Here is a 20,636-nt window from a genome sequence, read left to right as displayed (position 1 = left end):
CTATCTCTATCGCACGCGCGTAATTATATTGCTGTCCCGCCCATGTGCCGGCGGTCAGTCAGTGACACTGTGCAATAATTTACTGCACTGCAAGACTGCAACTTTTTGGTTTACCAATATACTTAATTGATAGGATATTATCCTACTGATAGTGTTATTGTAACAATTGTAGGTGTCATTAAAAACATTCTCTTAACCTTTTGGACGCCAATGACCGATATATCCGCACCGTAGGTTCAACGCCAAAGACCGATTAATCGGTCACAGACCACAGAGCAACATCAACCTACGTGCATATACATAAAGTTCAACTTCAGTTTTGACCCTTCAATGATGTGGAAAGGTTAATACACGTTTTGACCTCTAGCGGCTCACCAAGTAACAAAAATTATTGGCAGTCAAATTTATTGCTAATGTTTTGTTTTAAAATCAGACCAAATAAAACAATGTTTCATTTAATAATTTAGATTTCATTGTAGGTTATTACCAGAGATTGGCGGGGGTGAGCTATTTTCCTTATAATATGACATCAGACATGTCAAATTATAAGGTAAATAGCTCACCACCGCCGATCTCTGGTTATTACTGTTATTAGTATTAGTAACAGGATGTTGGGCTAATGCAGCGGTCGGCAACCCGCGGCGCATGCGGACCTGTCACTTGCGGCCCGCGAGCCTCCCTGGCTATTTTGTATGTAATATTGACAAACGACAATGTCTGATAAAGTCATAAATATTAACAGCGTGCGGCCCGCGTCAACTTCGTTAACTACTATGTGGCCCTTGGCTGCTAAAAGGTTGCCGACCGCTGTTCTAGAGGATAATTAAACCTTAAGAGAATAATACAGACAAGGTTTATCTGTGTACCTGTACATTTCCCAGTGTGCGGCAATAAAAGAAAATACATATGTGCTTAGGGTTCTGTCTCTGCTTTTGGATAATTGTCATAAAGCAAAATGAAAGGGGCTTTGACAAGGAAAGGGTTTGAAGTTAGCTTTATGTAAAAGAAGGCTGAGCTTGCCTGCAAACCAGGGGCACATCAGTTGAAAAAAAAAAACCGGCCAAGTGCGAGTCGGACTCGCGCACGGAGGGTTCCGCACCATCAACAAAAAATAGAGCAAAAAAATCGTGTTTGTATGGGAGCCCCTTTTAAATATTTATTTTATTTTTAGTATTTGTTGTTATAGCGGCAACAGAGATACATCATTTGTGAAAATTTCAACTGTCTAGCTATCGCGGTTCATGAGATACAGCCTGGTGACAGACAGACGGACGGACGGACAGCAAAGTCTTAGTAATAGGGTCCCGTTTTTTACGTTTTGGGTACGGAACCCTAAAAAAGGTACCTATACATTTCATCATTTTCCTCGCGTTGTCCTGGCATTTTGCCACGGCTCATGGGAGCCGCTTGGCAACTAATCCCAGTAATTAGCGTGGGCACTAGTTTTACGAAAGCGACTGCCATCTGACCTTCCAACCCAGAGGGGTAAACTAGGCCCGTATTGGGATTAGTCCGGTTTCCTCACGATGTTTTCCTTCACCGAAAAGCGACTGGTAAATATCAAATGATATTTCGTACATAAGTTCCGAAAAACTCATTGGTACGAGCCGGGGTTCGAACCCGCGACCTCCGGATTGCAAGTCGCACGCTCTTACCGCTAGGCCACCAGCGCTTCTTTACCTATACCTATACATTTCATAAGAAATAAAATATGTTTTTATAGCAAATATGAAAAGGGACAACCAGAAAAATTATACTGAAATCAGAAAGGGAATTTTATAGTAAAAATATTTAGAAACAATATCAAAAGTAAGTTTTTTAACATCCATGATCAGTCCAACAAAATTAAACTTTCTTCCCAAACAAAAATATTTTTAAATAATCTTTTATTAAAATCTACAGTGTATCAATGTGATGATATTTATTTTTATTAATTATATTTGATTTGTTTCATCCAATAGGAACTAAGTCCCTTAGTAGACAAGTACTTCTAACAAATATGTGCATATAGAACGGACGTTTATGTACTAATATAGATTGCACATACATCGTAGCAAATTAAAAACACAAGTCTAAGTTCAAGGATATTTAAAAATAATCGTTTCTTATTAGAAAGCCTACCTGCTTGTTGCCTGTCAATTGAAACTCCAATATCTTCTGTTTACCATCAGCACACTTCTTATCACAGCCCTACATCCTTATCAATACGATAAATAGAAAATAAATAGTATAATACAAGATATCTCTATTATATTTTAGAACTTATTTTAGGTAAATAATACTATGCAACTATTAGCGTAAATTCTAGCACTCAGCAAGGTAGGAATGCGAGGCGCGTGATATAATTTAAATCGCGATAATAAGGTGAAAGTGAGTTTTTCAACTAAAATTCGTATAGAGAAAGGAAGGTCGGACCGTGCGAAGAAAAGAAATAATTTGAATCTGCCAAATGTCAATCTGACGTTTAGGAGCATATACGAGGTTTGCTATCAAGAAATTAGGGACCGAAATGTGATTAATAATCGATTCAACACGAGTGTATGCGATGATTTGATTTTCCAGTTCCATATGACAAAATATAGCTGGTAAAGCAGATCTTGTCAGCAGAAAAAGGCGGCAAATTTGAAAAATGGAGGCGCTAAGGAATATTGTCGGTCATACAAACATTTGAATTTCGCGCCTTTTTTACTGACAAAATCTTGTCCACTTGACCAGCTATCAATCTAGTTATAGCGATGAAGCTTCTTTAATAAGTGTCCTTAAGAGTAGATTTTGATCTACTATCCGATATTGCGAATCTAACTGTTTTTACATCTTTTTATCTCTAAATGATGCATGGAGTTTATTTTTCATAAAGGCATTATAAGACAAAACAACTAGAATACATAATATCTAATCCATTTATTATTAAATTAATTTGCAGTTATAATTAGCCACAGCGCTGTTGCTTACTTAGATGCTAAGAAAAACGTCAAACTCAACTGTACAAATTTCTCAAAAAGTTTGTTAATCTCTAGTTAAATTTGGGTCAATAATTGACAGAGCCGCTCCCACTAAATATAAAGAACCAGTAAAAAGAACAGATTTTTTATCTATAGAATTGTAGGAACGCTTAATACTTATTAATGCCTCAGAAACATTTTCCTTAGTATATATTTCACAACTATTGTCATAATTTGCCTTCCAGATCTCAGCACAGCTTCGACATCTTTCTATCAACTCTTTCTGTTCTGTTATAGAATAGTTGTCATTCTTCTTCGTAATATCGCTGTATGCAGTTGGTATGACGAAATATACTGCATTGAAATTCAACGTCTTCAGTGGTTTTAGAAGAATTTCGGCGTCCCGGTCTCCTGTTACGCTAAATATGAGAACTCGGTTTTCAGACCTGCGAACAAAAAATAAATTTTTATGTATTGAATATTTTGTCGATTTACTAATCGAATATTCGGCTCGGCTGTTTGCTACTACCTATCTCTATAAACGACTACGATGCGTTCAAAAATTTGCGTTTAGAAAATTCATATCATAAAATTCACACATTTGACACAACATTTCTGATTACAATTGTAAAAAATAAAATTCTATTAAAATACGCATGGTTTTATTCTAAACATTAAAACAGGCCACTTGGTTATAAATTAATCAAATCGTATGCACATGGTTGATGTGATTTGATTGTTTCTAAACGCACGTCAAGTGTCAAACCTACACCATCGTGATTTGTGATCTTGTTTAGTGATATTTTTGTGACAAGAATTATCAAGGAAATAAGCGAGAAAAATCCTTAGATCACATAAAATAATTTCTCCTCGTCTCGTTTTAACATCAAAATGGAATCCAAAAAACCTAGAAAGAAACCAACCAAGATCGAGGAAATGACTAAGGAACAAGTTCGACAAGCGATCCTTAAGAAACGTGAAAGTAACGCGAAAGCTCTAACTATCGTGGAGAATTTGTTAGAAACCAATATTTCCGAGACGTACTTAATGGAATGCCTGCCCGATATCAACCAGAGCCACTTCGAGGACGTCATAGAAGAGAGGTCCATCCTGCACATCTGTGGTTACCCTTTGTGCGATAAACCTATCTCTGTGAAGGACATTCCTAAACAAAAGTACCGAATATCGGTGAAAACTAACAAGGTGTATGATATAACTGACAGAAAGAGCTTCTGCAGTAACCACTGTTACAATGCAGCAATGCATGTGAAAAAACAGATGTTGACGAGTCCTCTATGGTTTAGAGAGTATGAGGATATCCCAAACTTCCATTTGCTTCCATTGGACGCGGTAGGGAGAATGGGGCAGGAGGTAGATGTTTCTATCATAGAAAAGGTGAAGACAGTGGAGCGCCCAGCGTTTACATCTATTAATGAATTCGCAAACGCCAGTTTGCATGAAATGGGAGGCAATCAAAATAAAGATAATGATGAACCAAAAAAGAAACCAATAAAAGCTGAATCTGAAGTGAAAAATAGTATAGAAAATACCAGCAAAATAAATCAAGAATCAGGCTCAAGTACAACAAAACTAGTACAAGAAAATTCAAAATCACCGGAAGTTATGAAACCAAAAGTTACTCCAAATCCACTAAGCATTGTGGGAGAAATCATAGAGAGGCCGGAGCGGAAAATAGACCCAATTCTCTCAAACAAGCCCCCGGAATTGAAAACTCAAGTGTCACAGAGTAAAAAGGTCCAACAAAAGAAGCAACCTGCCATTATTGTTATTACTATTGAAGTAGAAAAATGCTTGACCGAATGGTTCACCATAGATACCATGATGTTCTTGTTAGGAGAAGAAAAAGTAAGGGAACTGGTCACAGATAAAGGTGAATGCATTAAAGAATACATGAACAACTATGCCCAAAGCATATTCTATAACTCAAACAACTACGATCAATATCAGGCTTTATGCCGAAAGCTAAACATGCTTGAGTTTGAAGACAGAAAGATTGATGCTAAAGCAAAGAGGGAGTTAAAGCCATTACCCGACTACTCAATACTACAGGAAGAGAGCAAACGAATGCAATTAAAAATTAAGGCATATTTAGAAGGCAAAACGGAGATACCAGAACCATCAACAGAGACCAATGACGCCAGCGAGGATTCTAACGTAACACAGTTACCATTAGTTGACAAGAATGCTCAGAATGCACTACGCAGAAACATAGTCTGTCAGCACTTGAATAAAGTGTTACCAGACTTGTTACGGTCTCTAGGTTTATCAACTTTCTCTGTCAGTGCGGAGTTAAAATTACTCGTAAACACTTTCAAGTTAAGTGCAAATAACATTATGTTTAAGCCAATCCAGTGGACGCTAATAGCGATAATAGTGTTAAAGCTACTTTCTTTGCGGGATAAACGGTTGGAATATCACCTGGAGCAACAAACAGCGTTCCAGCACATGCAGCTGTTGTTGCTGAGTTATAAGCAGGATGGTGGATATGTGGACAGGCTGATCTCCTGGTTGACTGACATTGACAGGCTACTGGATAACAACGGAACGCAAATGACACTGAACTGAAGATCTTCTTAGAAATAAAGGAATACTGGTAAAACTGACTGACTCAGGCGAGAGTGAATTTGCGACTCCAGGATATCAGCTGCTCTACCATTCCTTTACATGTGCTTTTGTTCTATTATGTATTATTATGTGATGATAAAATAAACTATTTTTATTGATAATCATATTCTTTTTTTTTTGAGGTAGTTTGAACGGAAATACCGTAATTGGTAATCTTCCTCGAGTTGTACTGTTGATGAAATTTACCAACATATGACTAAGGTTGCGTTTCCACCAATGATGTGTGAGGATGCGTAGCGAGGGATGTGTTTGTTAAATGCGTCGAACGCGACTTTATCTGCGTTAAATGATGATGATGATTGGTGAAAACTACCCTATACCCTTCTTCCAATCTTCATACCAAACTTTTTGCCATATCATTTTAAAGTACGGAATTATACATTGTCTGCATACTCACACGCACTTAGCCAATTTTTTTTATTACTTATATCCCCATTAGATCATATAGGTACTTACTCATAATGTCGACTCTCTGGTTTGCGGTAGACCCTTATGGCTCCTCTACACGATGGGCCAGCGCCGGCCACTCCAAAGTACGTATTTATGCGTTAGAGGGCGCAAGTGATATTGCTATCTCATTCTACCGCATGGCTGCGTCCCTTGGAGTGGCCGGCGCTGGCCCATCGTGTAGAGTAGCCCTCAGATTGTGACTTGTTGTGAGAGTGGCGCCCCATACGCGGACTTTCGCGTAATATTCCCTATTATTTCAAAGTAATTTAAACCATGTTCGTTTGGAATTACAGTTGCATTTCTTTTGTTTCAAGACGAAATAAAATAAATTTATTTTCTTAAGCAATAGACTTCAAATTCGACTCTCAATTTTTCTCCTATGTCAGGCCTTAGAGAAATAGTTATTTTCGATACAAGTGCGAAAAAGAGGAAATTCGAATCGAGTGGCGATAAATTAAAACACGACCGAAGGGAGTGTTTTAAATCGACACGAGTTGCGAATTACCTATTTTACAACGTTTTACAGTACATATGGCACTTTAAAGTTTCGACATACGCACGAAAAGTGCTATTTTACGCACTAGTGCGGAAAAGTAGCCCCATATGTACTGTAAAAAAAATTACCTTACAGTATCGCGGAACCACTTAGCGCAAATGTCCATAGACTCGGCCGTATGTGCTCCGTCCAAGTAGAAAGTCGCATACTCCGCGTCTATTTTGTGATACCTCCCCGGCCAGTGGCACTCTTTCAAACCGACTATAGTTTCAACAGGAATAAACCCATCAAAAGAATCGCTAATCTTTCCATTTTCAGTAAAGATGGCGTCGATGGACATAGAATTTAAGATTTTCCCGCCAACTTTTTCTTTTTTCGAATTTTGTTTTTTTAAGAGTGCGTTCCGTTTCGCGTGCCGTAGCCAGGCGTGCGCGAGTTGGATGGCTAGAGAGGCGTTTGTCTGGTATGCTGGGAGGTCCACTTGGAGAATGTTGTCGGTTGGTAGGTTGTATGTTGCGTATGATGGAACGATGGTCAGTGGACACTGGAAGAAAACGGATGACTTGTAGAGCCCCTTTTTTGACGGACTTTGTTTTTTTTATTATATTAATATAGCTGGTCAACCAAATCGTGTCAGTAAAAAAAGGCGCGAAATTCAAATTTTCTATGGGACGATATCCCTTCGCGCCTACATTTTCCAAATTTGCCGCCTTTTTCTACTGTCAAGATCTGGTTGACCAAGTATATTTTGTTATTTTTGCATCTACTTTTTTTTCTGTGTATTACCTGAACATCGCTAGCGACACTTTTTAAAACATCCATCGCTTCGTCGGGCTGATGCACCGTGTACGCCTCGCAGCCCCGCTTCATGATGCCTGCCTTCAAAAAAGAATATTTATTTATTTTATTATATTACTATTATCGCAATGCTGTTTGATTCCATAACTAAATAAAAAATAATGAAACCTTCGCTCGGGCGATTTCTGGTAAGGTGTGTCCAAGAATGGAAGTGTGGTCCAGCCCCAGCGTCGTTATGCCCACTACTGGGACCCGCCTGCAACAAATATTCACCTAGTTATGAGATATACAAAACTTTAATCTGGGGTCATATCCTAGATACATGACTTTTGACTAGAGATGGGCCGAATACTCGGTTCGGTATGATCTGAACTCTATATTCGGCCCATCTCTACTCTTAATTGGACTTTATGACTTTGCAATAAGGTATACGAATTGTCAGTTAACAGTTTTGACCATTGTACTGTCAGGGAATTTGGAAATATCAACTCTATTACAATAGCAATAAGGCACAATACCTGAGCACATTCGTGTAGTCCACGACGCCGCCTATCCCGACTTCTACTACGGCGACGTCGACTCGCTCTTCGAGGAATATGTTGTACGCCAGGACGGTGAGGAAGGCGAAATACTTGGGCATGTCGCCTTCGAATGCCTGAGACAACAAAAAGCACAACATTAAAAACAGGTGCTATAGCTGGTCAACCAAATCTTGTCAGTAAAAAAGGCGCGAAATTCAAATTTTCTATGGGACGATATCCCTTCGCGCCTACCTTTTTCAAATTTGCCGCCTTTTTCTACTGTCAAGATCTGGTTGACCAAGTATATTTCTATTTTTAATTTTCATTGTCAATGTCAGGCCAAACATCGAGATGCGTCATTGTAGATAGTGTATGGGGCTCAATACATTCCACGACTCTTATCTTTCCGAACACACTCTAGATAATCTACGATGTTCGTGGTAAGCTCCCAAGTAGGTAGGCGAGTAAATTGGTATAACATCAATTTACTCGCCTATACTCGAGTGTCTGTGAGCACATTGTATACGATGGCAGTGCGCGCGAACTGTTGGCGCGAGAGCCGCACGGAGCATAAATGTGGCGACGAGTAGAAGCCCTGTAGCCAACATTGTAATAGAACCCACCAACTGTAGTTATTACCTGCGTGTCAGTGAGCGCGTCGTACACACGATGGCATTGCGCGGCGAACTGTTCGCGCGACAGCACGCGCCCGGACAGCCGCACTCGTTCGCGCACGGAGCACAGATGTGGCGACGAGTAGAAGCCTGTGCGGTGCCCGTGCGCGCGTAATATTGACTCGCACATTGCGCTTGTTGAACCCTGATTTAATATAACATAACGTTAGTCTCTTAACCTTTTGAACGCCACAGACGGCAATTGACGTCAACGCAAAATCGTGACAACGACGCCAAAGACGGCATTTGACGTCGATAGTTTTTTGATGAAAATCTACTGAAAAACACCCCACTTTTAGGTTGGCATTATTTATTCACAAACATTTCGGCCGTCATCGCAACCATGTTTCGCAACCAGGTGCGGCGGAAGAATTTTCCTGCTTTGTTTGCAACTAGTTGTAAATGAGGAATAATTAACGTAATACACAACCAGTAAAACTAAATTTTACCCCCGTGGCGTCAGTGGCACGGCAAATGTATGTGCTGTTTGGCGTTCAAAAGGTTAAACTGTCAAAAAGACGAATAAGGGATTTAATTTCATCGTTAACACATCCCATACCCAGAAGCCTTGGCGGCGAGTCAGGTCGTCTCAAACTAGCACAACCTCAACTTAAAATATTTACGCATAAATATTTACGCTATACGCATAAATCCGCAAGTGTGATAATCGCATAAACGCACCTTCCCCTTGGTTCCAGCGACGTGTATGACCGACAGCTCGTCGAGACGGTCCAACGACACCCCGGTCCTCTGCAGGTAGTTCGCCATTTCTTCCAAATTGTTGCATTTCTGTAAAACCACATAATGCCATCAAGTTGGTCAAGTGCACCATACCTCTCTCGTCGAGTGATGTTTCCTATGCTCGTTTTTAACCTTCGACGCAAAAAGCGATATATTTGACGCCAATGTCTGTCTGTGTGTCTGTAGCATGCCTTTCTAAATGAGCAAATTAAAAAATAAAGTTTTTCAAACTATATCGTGTTACATATCAAACAAAAGAGCTCATTGTAAGAATCTCAAATATTTTTTTTTTATAAAATAAGAAAAATAGTTCAAGTTATTCAAGAAACTAGGCAAAAAATGACCATTTCCTCCCCCCCCCCCTTATCTCCGAAACTACTGGGTCTAAAATTTTGAAAAACATACATAAATAAGTTCTTTACCTATAGATGACAGGAAAACCTATTAGAAATGTGCAGTCAAGCGTGAGTCGGACTTAATTACTAAGTTTTTTATCCGACCCCTACGGGTTTTTAATAGACATTTCACTCACGTTTCACATAAAAAAATACATTGGTAAAAATTGTGTAATGTAATGTACGGAACCCTGGGAACGCGAGTTCGACTCGCACTTGGCTGGTTTTTGGATCCACGGACAGGCAGACGGATATGGCGAAACTTTAAGGGTTCCTAACTAAGAACACAGTCCACTGACTGTGGGACCGTAAAAATACCTTTTGGATCTGAATAACATGTCCGGGTACTAAATACAGCAGGGTGCAGATATTAAACAAATAGTTCACCTCTCCTGCTTTAATATTCTTCCGTATTTGGTCTATGGTTGACTTGTTGGACTGCAGCTGGTTCAGCTTCCGCACCGCCTCCTGCAACATTTAATAATATGTTCACCGGTAAAAAAAAGGTAAAGGTAGTTAAGATACTACCCATGACTCAAGAAAAACATTGTTTTAATTGGTTAATTATGTTGAAACCAATTGCAGTATCTTTCAAGAAACAACATAAAACACAAAATAGGACATTCAATTTTAATGTGCAATATGGTAGAATTTTTACAGGCATCGGTGAAATATCTAAAATATTTCAAAATGTTTGATACCGTTATAATTTGATGGTTTTAACTTTTACGGTACATCAAAGTTATATTTGTCTGAAAACATTCAACATACTTAAGTTATATTTATATATGTATATCATCACAGGCCTTGACTGTGTGATCTTCTTGTTAAGATACTTTAAATGATACACTCTGTGATACATATGTATATGTTAGTCATTGATAATACTTAGATCATAATGTATATTTAGATTCATCATCAACCATAGCCAATTTAGTTTTGTCATACTGGGCCAAACTAATTAGGAATACATTTTATATTCAGATAGAGCTGATAAATAATCAATTGAATACAAACTTAAATGTTTTTGGTAATTTTCCATTGAAACAATTTAGCATAGCTGACATGAATAAGCAAAGCACTGGATCGTATAAATAAAAAAAAAACAATGTTAGTTGAAAACCAAAACTGACTTTATTATACCACAACTTCAGAGCTATATTGAACCGTACGGTTGTACCAAAACAAGGTTGATTTTTGTTTAATATTTTCTTTTGAAAATAGTGATTTTTGGTGATGATATGTGAAATGTATTGTATATGGCATAAACAATAAAGAAAACAACAATGGATTATAAAAAAAAACAACACAATTATATTTCACCTTTTACATTCAGATATGGTCCCCCTACTTTAAAAAGGACATCACATTGCTGGAGAAAGTTCAGCGAAGAGCAACCAAAATGGTTATTTCATTGAAAGACAAGCCATACGAAGAATGGCTTCAGGAATTAGGTCTTACAACATTGGAGGACCGAAGGAAGCGAGGCGATCTTATCGAGACATACAAAATCTTGTCTGGACACTACAATGTTCCTAATATTATCGACCTATACACATCAAGCCAGAATGTAAGGTTAAGAGGACACTCCAAAAAACTTGTCAAACCTCCGTGTGCTAGTAATCCTAGAAAACACTTCTTACCGAATCGTGTGGTAAATGTGTGGAACTCTCTACCAGAGACTGTTGTTAGTGCACCATCGGTCAACATTTTCAAAAATAGACTGGATACACATTTTAGAACTTTAAAAAGTGCAAAATAAAATAAAATACAAGTGCTTCGATATACACGCATCAGCTCCAAGAGCTGCTAGTGTATCAAATAAAATAATAAATAATAATAATAAAAAAACATACATCTCAACAGCTATGTTATTTCGACAACAAACTCTAAATAAAGAAAAATTGCCAAGGTAACTAAGGATAAATAATGTAATATATTAAAACAGTAAGCCAAAGAGTAAAGTAAGTATAATAGGTATAAACTATGTTAAATTCCTCCGTTCATTGTATTAATTGATTTAAAAGGCAACTAAACCACAAAATCATATTTAAAACTTTACAGTACTCAAAACTTAGTAAACAAATATAACATTGTTTAATTAAGTAGGTACACAAATCGTATTACCTACCTCTGTAAACAAATCTTTAACAAGAGAACAAGCACTAGTCTACATGATATAGAATAAACCTACCTCATAAGAATACTTAGATGAAGACATCCTCCTCACGAAACGAATCAAGCCTAGACTGGCGAATGCTGTTCTAGATGAGGTATAAATCATCGGCTGTATGCGTGTTTCCAAGGTTAACTATAGAAAAAAAAACACTGTTTGCCTAAACGGTACAATCACATGGTGCGCGAACGTGGCTCGAGCCCCTAAGCTTATCACACGATTAAACTGACATCTGACCTCTCACATCGTCATAACTTGAAACCGATTAAACTGGAATGCACAAATTGAACATTGTTTGAAATTTCATAACATAACCTCAAATTGTCGCGTGTCACGTTGACAATCAGCTGTTTACTCATTTTATCGGAAGTGGACTAAGGGATGTGTATATTCAGTATATAATGTCATATTTTATAAAATATAGCTGGTCAAGCAAATCTTGTCAAAAAAAAACGCGTAATTCAAATTTTCTATGGGACAATATCCCTTCGCGCCTACATTTTTCAAATTTCCCGCCTTTTCTACTGACAAGATCTGCTTGACCAAGTATATATTAAAAATTGCGATTTTTTTCATTAATGTAGCCCATTTAATTTAAACTAAAACAATATTTTTTTATATTAGAGATCGTTAAATAAAACAAAATGCAGAGAATTGGCAGTTTAATTCAAACTTTTTGGTTTAATCAGTTATATTATATCTTATTGTAATGATAGCATAGAGTAGGTAACTTATATATACTAATGATAGTTGCTTGTCACATTGGCGGACATCAATTTAATAATATTATTATAATTTAATTGAAAATGATTACTAATATCCATTAAAACATGACTGAAACAGATGCAGCAGCGAATCCTGTTGATATACCCGTAACATTTTTACCCTACCTGGAGAAATATAGGCTTTACAAGTTATTCAAGGTAACGAACAGAATCCAGTCCCGAAGTAGGCCATACAATTAAATTTAGGTCAACATAGGTCCTGCTCTTCCACGTTTAATTAAATTGATGGTCCGATTTCCAAAAGTGTTTCACGCACTAAATGTGAAGGCAGAGGCGTAGCTAGGCGTAGGCGAAGCGGTCCCTCGCCCACGGCCTCGCAGTTAAGTAAGGCTCCCCTGCTGGAGCCCCTCTTTTACTACCCTGGGAATGCACATTAACATGGGCGTAGGGGAAGGGGGGAGGGGGTAGCTGCCCCCCCTGGAGCTCAAATTTTACATACAATGCATGCCCCTCTGTGGCCTCTGCGCCCCCCCCCCCCCGGCCTATCAACTCGCCGCCCCCTAGTTCAATGGCTGGCTACGCCCTTGCACATTAAAAAAAGGGTTTCGCAGATACAACTTCGCCCAAAGATAGGTTACTTAGTTCACGCTACGCCACTGTGCGGAGAGCCCGTAAATTTCACAAACTACTAGCCCCTTCCACACAAGCCGCGATTCACGCACATAGTCTGGAGGGGGCTTAAGAAGATACTTGCCCGTAATTAAGCTAAGCTAGGACCACTCAGCACTAATAGCATATGAACAATTTTGAACATACATTTTATTGTAACTGTACATGTTTAACATAAAATGTAGACATTGACGATGCAAAAGCGATCCAACAGGTCCTACTTGAATAAAGTGATTTTTATCATTATCTTTTATGTTTGTATCTAAATTTCTCCATCCAAGACAATTAATAAACTATAACGGTCCCGTATAATTTTTCAGGACATGATGCAGGACCTGATAGTGAACTTGCCAAGGGACCCCCTAAAGCACATGAAGAACTTTCTCAAAAACCACGAGGGCACGGACACCATCAAGCTGATGTTACTGGTATCGCCGGAACTGAATTTTGGTAAGCCTTATTCCTACGTTAGGGAACGTGCCCATACTACGTTGGGGGGGGGGGGGGGGGGGTCTTCCAACGCTTCACGCTTGGTCACAGCGCGGGGGAGGGGGCTTAGGTTTTCGTCACGTGGTCAATTTCCCCTAGGAAAAACTCGCTATAATTTTATTTGCTTACCTAAGTACCTTTAGAAATATTTGTTCACAGATGTACCCAGCGTTGTTAAGGCAATGATAAGGGACTTTGGATTCTTCGTGATCACCAGACGATCTATTTTAGACTATTACGAGAAGGTATAAAACACATTTTATTGGGCATTGCTACGGAGCCAATTTGGCTTAGGTATTTTTTGTGAAAAATCTTCATGCTACCTAAGCAATAGGTTATGAGCTTAATGTAGATATTTTGATCCTAGTGGTAACTTGCACAGTACATAATTAATTTCATACGTAACGACGACGCTCCAACTCGCCTAATATGGAGGTTATTACCTCACCCGAGGCGGCACATTGAAGGGAACGTCAGGGCCTACTGCGAACCACGTTCAACGTGTTGCCTCCCTGTCACACTTACGTACGAATTTAGAAATGCGAAAGAAAAGCAGCACGTGGAACGTGGTTCGCGGTAGGCCCTCTGAGTGAGGCGCTACCGCAAAAAACGAAATTTCTCTATCGCTCGAATATGCAAGAGTTATTTTGATTTTTGTTTTTCCCGGTATAGCGTCTGAGTTTGGAATTTTACTTTAACTGTAGATACTGTCATGAAAGAGCAGTTAAAATACCCGTGTATTATCCATTTCGCTAGGCTTCCAGTGCTCAACCATATGGTCTTTTGTAGCACGACGACTATAAGCCAGGCTGCATGGACCCGGCTTTGATGTCGGAGGTGACGAAAGCGCTCACCATTAAAGACGAGGTGATCAAAAACGGATGGGTCATGTATGGTAAGTACCAGGGATGTTGCGAATATCCGCATCCGCAACCGCGGAACTTCCACATTAATTTCAACATCCGCATCCGCATAAAATCGATGCGGATTTAATGCGGATGCGGATGTGGAACAGGTCGGTACAGGAACGTCTTAGCATCGGCGACCGGCGCGGCGTAAGTGCTAGACTGCTAGGTAATTTAGTCATTAACCAAAAAACCTATTAAAAATGAGCAGTCAAGAGTGGGACTTAATGTACGGAACCCTTGGAACGCGAGTCCTACTCGCACTTGGCCGGTTTTTTGAAATAAAAATTACTAAAATGTAATATTTGACGTTTTTTATGGTACTATCTTGACATCCGCATCCGCATCCGCGGATGTGAGCCTTTAAAAATCCGCATCCGCGGATGTCAAAAAATCGGTATCCGCAACATCCCTGGTAAGTAGGTACACGTAAAATTCGAACCTCACGAACACTAGCCACCATCAGTAAAATATCTTCCTAATAAGGTATTCTTAGAAAAATCTAGTTTCTATAACCTTATTGTTTACGCATGAACAGTACGTCTGGTTTAGCCCCAATTTGTAAGGATGATCCGGTACGGTCAGACTTTAATTGTTGATCCATTTGGGGTTCAAGCTAATTTGGTTGTCAATGACAGTATGAAATGTCCAATGTAAAGTGAACCCTAAATGGCTTCAACAGTTAAAGGAGCGCGTTCACCAGTTCAGAAGACGTTACGGTTCCAGACCATCCCTGTACGCTCCGCGAGGCCCGCTGCCTACAGCAAGATGGCGTGATCCCCAGCGTGGCGCTGGCGATCATGCCCACGCCGCCAGTGGCGCCCCCCGCTACCAAGTACTACACTAAGCCGAGGACCTTCTTTCAGCAGGATTTTGAGGGCCTTCAATACGCGTATAAAGTGACGCTTAAGGTTCTGGACTGACTTAAATCTTTTAATTATTTAAGCACGATTGCATTAAAATCATAAAAACTGGGTGTGGAGCATCCACATAATTCGATTGATATCAAGATCCTCAATCATCATCAATCATGAGCTTGAGGGAGCGACCACAGAGAGAGCATTGATAATTTAATACTGACGAGGGATAGGGCGTCAAACTTCTCTGGAGTGTGTAAATAGACTGTCTGTGTTAGCTAGGTTTCCCATTTAGACGGTTCAAGAAGTTGCATGCAATATTCGATACTAACTACAGGGTACCTACATACAATGAATTCAGTCAATCGACCAAATAGGTACCGCAATGTAACGAAAATCACATGCAAGTTCATGAACCGTCTAAATGAGCTTATTTAGGCTTGGGCGTCGTTCAATGAAATAGTTATTACAGGAAGTCTACATCGACCCGTCGGATTCCACCGACACCATATCCAGCAAGTGCTTCAACGCGATCCGGGCGTGCTCCGCGGGCGCCCAGGGCCCCAAGCAAGGGCTCCACGCTACGGGCGCTCCGGGGGCCTACCGCGTGGCGCTGATTGGGCCTCGGGGCGCCGGCAGGAAGACGCAAGCGGCGCTCTTGGCGAAGCAGTTCGGTTTAGTCTGTTGTAAGTCATTTATCACATTAAGATGATGCTGACGTTAGCTGCTTTCAAGAATCTCTACAACGACTGATTGTGTGCAACTTTTAAGTTTGTCTGAGAATATTGCTATTTGATTTGACACTTAAATTTGGAAGCCATCAGATCAAAATAGAGTTCGCAAGCGACACATGTGGAGGAGTTTTCTCGTTCAATTTTAAAAGAGGCAGGTTTTACCAACAATGTGTTATTCGTAAAATTTTGGAGCTGCGCAACGTGGTCTTCACTTTCCATCCAGAGGACCACATCCTGTACTAACACTAACTGTTAGTGGACCTTATGGAATTGCAATAAGATCCGATTCACGAATGGTTAGTTAAGAGGAAAGGGGACGACGTCACCTCCATACAAACGTAATCCCCATTTTCCTTTCTGGATACTTAATTAATATTATACGAAATATCGAAAAACGTGAAACGAAGGGGCATATAGTGGCTAATCGATTTATTTTAAACCTATATATACTCACTGTCGATAACATTGTAAAACTTTCTAGTAAACTTCGAGAAGTTGTTCGCCGAAGCGTCCGTCCGCGACGACGACATTGGAAAGAGGCTGCGCCAGCACGGGCCCAGCGTGGAGATGAAAGCGCAGATCGTGCGCAGGCGTCTACTGGAGAAGGTAGCTGTCTGATAATGGAGTAAAAACCGGCCAAGAGCTCGTCGGGCCATGCTCCAGTGTAGGGTTCCGTAATTACCCATCCGTCGGATCATAACATAATAGGCTGCCTTGAACGAGGGCTATCCTGTACATTTGATTTGATGGAAAAGACTTTTCTAAAAACTCAAAAACTGCTTTATTAGTATGTGAGGTGGTTATTCATTTTTGTGTTGACCAGGATTGCATAGACTACGGGTACGTCATAACCGGCTTTCCAGCTTCGGGGGCAGAATTCGAGCTGTTTGAACATATGGAGACCCCTCCCAATCGGTTAGTCGTTACAGCTACTAATTTTGTTGTAGCAGCCAGTTATAGCTACTACTCTTGTAGTTTAAGTTTGAGTATAAAAGTACATAAATATATTGAAGTACCTAAAGTAAAGTAGGTACAGTAGAGTTGGTAGATAGTTTGTCAAAGGACGGTCTCATTCTCATTTCAAACATAGACAGAGAGAATCAAACTATCTTTTCACCTCAGCAGCTCGAACAAGGGTACTTTGCTACTTAAAAAACAGTGAGCAAAATCGCATTTTGCTCACTGAGCGAGACAAAATGAGCAAAATGTGATTTTGCTCACTGTTTTTAAGTAGCAAAGTACCCTTAGTCGAGCTGCTGAGGTGAAAACTTAATTGTTGGTATATCTTAAGAAAACGAGTGAATAGGTAAGTGATGAAGAAGGAATACCTACATTTTTCGGGTTCTCTAATATGTTCTCACTGCTGAGGTGAAAAGTTTTATGAACTACACGAGATCAAAGTTATTTACATCTCGTGCGCTTTTGAGTCCCTTACTACGCTCAAGATTCTAAATTAGATTAGTAGTATAGAATCTTTCGCTTGCACGGGACTCAAAATAAGCACTCGAAGAAATATCAAACCTTGATCTCTTGTTGTACAAATAACTATTGTCTTACACTAGTACTAGCACCCAAAAGAAAAGGATGAGTACAGTTTTCCTGGTTCTTACTGACTGACATATTGGTTTGACCAAATTTAGTTGACTCTCTTTCTCAAGAATCTAGAAGCGTCTGATTAGGTAAGGCTGACGTTTCATTACTTTTATTTGTTACCTAACTATTCTAATATCTAATATTCGCTGTTGCCGTCCGACTTAAATCTAGGTTGCAAGTGCGACTGAAATGTAGGTTGCGACTGTTGCAAGTCAAGCATAAAGAATTGTACAATGATGAAAAGTAACTGTACATTTGTAAATGCTACGAAGTTTTTGCGAACAATCTAGAGAGATTTGGGCGATTTTATTTTTTGTTCCTAATTTTACTGTCATACCTAGTAACTTTCCCTCCGGTACCATCGTTACATTCTTTTTAGGGTTCCGTAGCCAAATAACTGAACCCTTATATATTAGTTTCGCCATGTCCATCAGTACGTTCGTTCTACCGTCTGTCTGTCCGTAGGCATTCTTGTAGGTAAGGTAAACTAATACTGTTAGACAAGCTGGTGTAATTCTGATCTAGATAAGAACTGATTTTTCGCAGCACAATCTTCATGAACGCCGACATGGAAACATGTAAGAGCCGCATCCTGGCGCGCAGCGTGGACTGGTGCACCGGCAAGACAACCGCACGCGGCGCCCCGCGCTCCCTGCCTCATCCAAGGGACACGAAGAAAGTTGTCGAGGCCGAGGTGATCACAGCTCAATACACTTTATAAAACAAAGTCCCCCGCCGCGTCTGTCTGTTTGTATGTTCGCGATAAACTCAAAAACTACTGAACGGATTTTCATGCGGTTTTCACCTATCAATAGAGTGATTCTTGAGGTTGGTGTATAATTTGTTAACCCGCGCCTGTTCCACCTATCCCTACCGGGTTGTCTCCACTGGTAGGGATGCATGGATTTTTTTTCCGTCTTTCCCCACTGGTAGGGATAGGTGGAAGGGTGGAACCTATTTAGGCGCTCCTATTTTTAGTGGGGATAGGTGGAAATATTATGGCTTTGTATCTCTACTGTACGGATATGATGGTCGTTCTTGTCTACGTGACAGCGTGATAAAACGGTGTCCGTCACTTTCTTTCCCACGGTGTTAAACAGTGACAGTTATTTTATCACGTGGATAAAGATGGATAAAGCTATCCATAATAGGCTGGCTGGTAGGGATAGTTAGACAAAATATTGCGCGAAGCCGGGGCGGATCGCTAGTATAATATATTCCTCACACAGCATTGCCGTGCCAGCAGTGGCGTAGGCGTAGCGTTGAATTAATCTAGCCGCGGGCGAAGTCGCATATCTGCGAAGCCCTTATCTTTCAATGCGTACCTATTCCCGTTTCAATGTACGAAATTGTATTCGTTCGTATCGTCCCAACTTTAACTGTGTAGATATTACACTCGATTGGTAATTTTCTACATCCCGCTCTTTGTCGCAGGAGCCTAAAAATAGTACTCTTTTTAAACATAATTTGTTTGTGCAGCTTGACTTCTACTTCTCCGACGCCGTAGCCGAGATGCGGGCAGCTGCTGGACTTAGCGCCTGGGAGATCGACTCCAACCAAGCAATCGGTGCGTTCGTCGTGATTTTCTCTCACTACTTAAGAATGGCATTACACATTACTCTGTGTGTGTAATGCCATTCTTAAGTCGTGTCCTGTCGAGACGGCAGTGGCGTAGCTATAAAATAGGCGTGGGCGAAGCGGCCCCTCCACGCCTAGGGGGCTCCGCGCACATAATTATCTCGCTGTCCCACTCGCACTGACCGCGGCATGCGGGACAGCAATACAGAATTATGCGCGTGCGACAGGACAGAAATATGACAAAGCGGGTCAAAGTCCGATATTCTTTCTGCACTTTAACGGCTTGATAATACAGATTTTGTTCATATATCTGTGTACACCGACTGTGCTCATATGACGAAAATCGCAATAAGCCTAGTTTTATTTCTAGACCACGTGCAGACGAAGCTGCAGGCGGCTATCATGGCGTCTCCGTCCTGCGACATCAAGATAAACCAAAGCGGAGTGGGCCTGGCGAATGCTCGCGTCGATTGAGACGAAGTCACGTGACCGCTTCAGGGGCTACCGCGGAAACCGAATTTAGCAAATTGCGGGTATTTTTCTCTGTAACTCTAATTACGCCTTCATTGGAGTAAAAGAGAAAGATCCCCGCAATTTGCGAATTTCGATTTTCGCGGTAGCCCCTCTGCATACAAACGTAATCAAGGGCCTGCCGCCAAACACATTCGGCGTGTTGCCTCCCTGTCACAGTTACGTACGAAGTTACAAGTGCGAAACACGTCGAACGTGGTTCGCGGTAGGTTCTCAGTTTTCCTGTCTGGATATTAACATTATAGAAACTAATTTTACGCGATTTCATGTTATATTAACCATAGCTTCGTTGGCTGTTCATAAATTATGTCATCTATTTTTGACGATTTTATAGCCCCTTTAAAAAAAAAGTATGGTATTTGTTTTTCGCTCCAAACTCACTATATCTAATACCTTTAAACGAGCAATTCTTGTTTATTTATTTATATATATATTTCGGGGATCTCGGAAATGGCTCTAACGATTTCGATGAAATTTGCTATACGGGGGTTTTCGGGGGCGAAAAATCGATCTAGCTAGGTCTTATCTCTGGGAAAACGCGCATTTTCGAGTTTTTATATGTTTTCCGAGCGAAGCTCGGTCACCGATATTTATAATAATCTCAGCTTAGCTCTAATGGTGAACATACAATAAATTGTGTAAAAAAAATTTCCATGTCAATATCCAGGAGGAAAATGTGGACTACGATTGTATGGAGGAACGGTCGTCCACTATCC

At 40.2% G+C, this 20,636-nt stretch overlaps 3 protein-coding genes across 3 annotated transcripts; 2 read left to right on the top strand and 1 right to left on the bottom strand.

Annotated features, from left to right (window-relative positions):
• Positions 1–2,967: 2,967 nt before the first annotated feature.
• LOC134661530 (folylpolyglutamate synthase, mitochondrial-like) lies at positions 2,968–12,160 on the bottom strand. The gene is made up of 9 exons (XM_063517651.1): positions 11,858–12,160; positions 10,051–10,131; positions 9,209–9,316; positions 8,493–8,672; positions 7,851–7,987; positions 7,501–7,588; positions 7,321–7,413; positions 6,663–7,078; positions 2,968–3,388 (listed from the first exon to the last, which is right to left on the bottom strand). The coding sequence occupies exons 1-9, from the start codon at positions 11,945–11,947 to the stop codon at positions 3,007–3,009; spliced, it is 1,575 nt and encodes a 524-aa protein (XP_063373721.1). The 5' UTR covers positions 11,948–12,160; the 3' UTR covers positions 2,968–3,006.
• Positions 3,739–5,529, top strand: LOC134661529 (putative RNA polymerase II subunit B1 CTD phosphatase RPAP2). Its single transcript, XM_063517650.1, has one exon. The coding sequence runs from the start codon at positions 3,834–3,836 to the stop codon at positions 5,526–5,528; it is 1,695 nt and encodes a 564-aa protein (XP_063373720.1). The 5' UTR covers positions 3,739–3,833; the 3' UTR covers position 5,529.
• A 466-nt stretch (positions 12,161–12,626) lies between the features above and the next one.
• LOC134660704 (adenylate kinase 8-like) lies at positions 12,627–19,863 on the top strand. The gene is made up of 11 exons (XM_063516485.1): positions 12,627–12,762; positions 13,554–13,683; positions 13,882–13,967; positions 14,512–14,617; positions 15,354–15,538; positions 15,957–16,170; positions 16,700–16,824; positions 17,042–17,133; positions 18,358–18,505; positions 19,291–19,378; positions 19,760–19,863. The coding sequence occupies exons 1-11, from the start codon at positions 12,670–12,672 to the stop codon at positions 19,861–19,863; spliced, it is 1,371 nt and encodes a 456-aa protein (XP_063372555.1). The 5' UTR covers positions 12,627–12,669.
• The last annotated feature ends 773 nt before the right edge of the window (positions 19,864–20,636 follow it).

This window comes from Cydia amplana, chromosome Z (genome assembly GCF_948474715.1).
Source record: "Cydia amplana chromosome Z, ilCydAmpl1.1, whole genome shotgun sequence".
Lineage (NCBI taxonomy): Eukaryota > Metazoa > Arthropoda > Insecta > Lepidoptera > Tortricidae > Cydia > Cydia amplana.
Note: the sequence above shows the minus strand (reverse complement) of the source record. Positions and strands in the feature narration are given on the sequence as shown.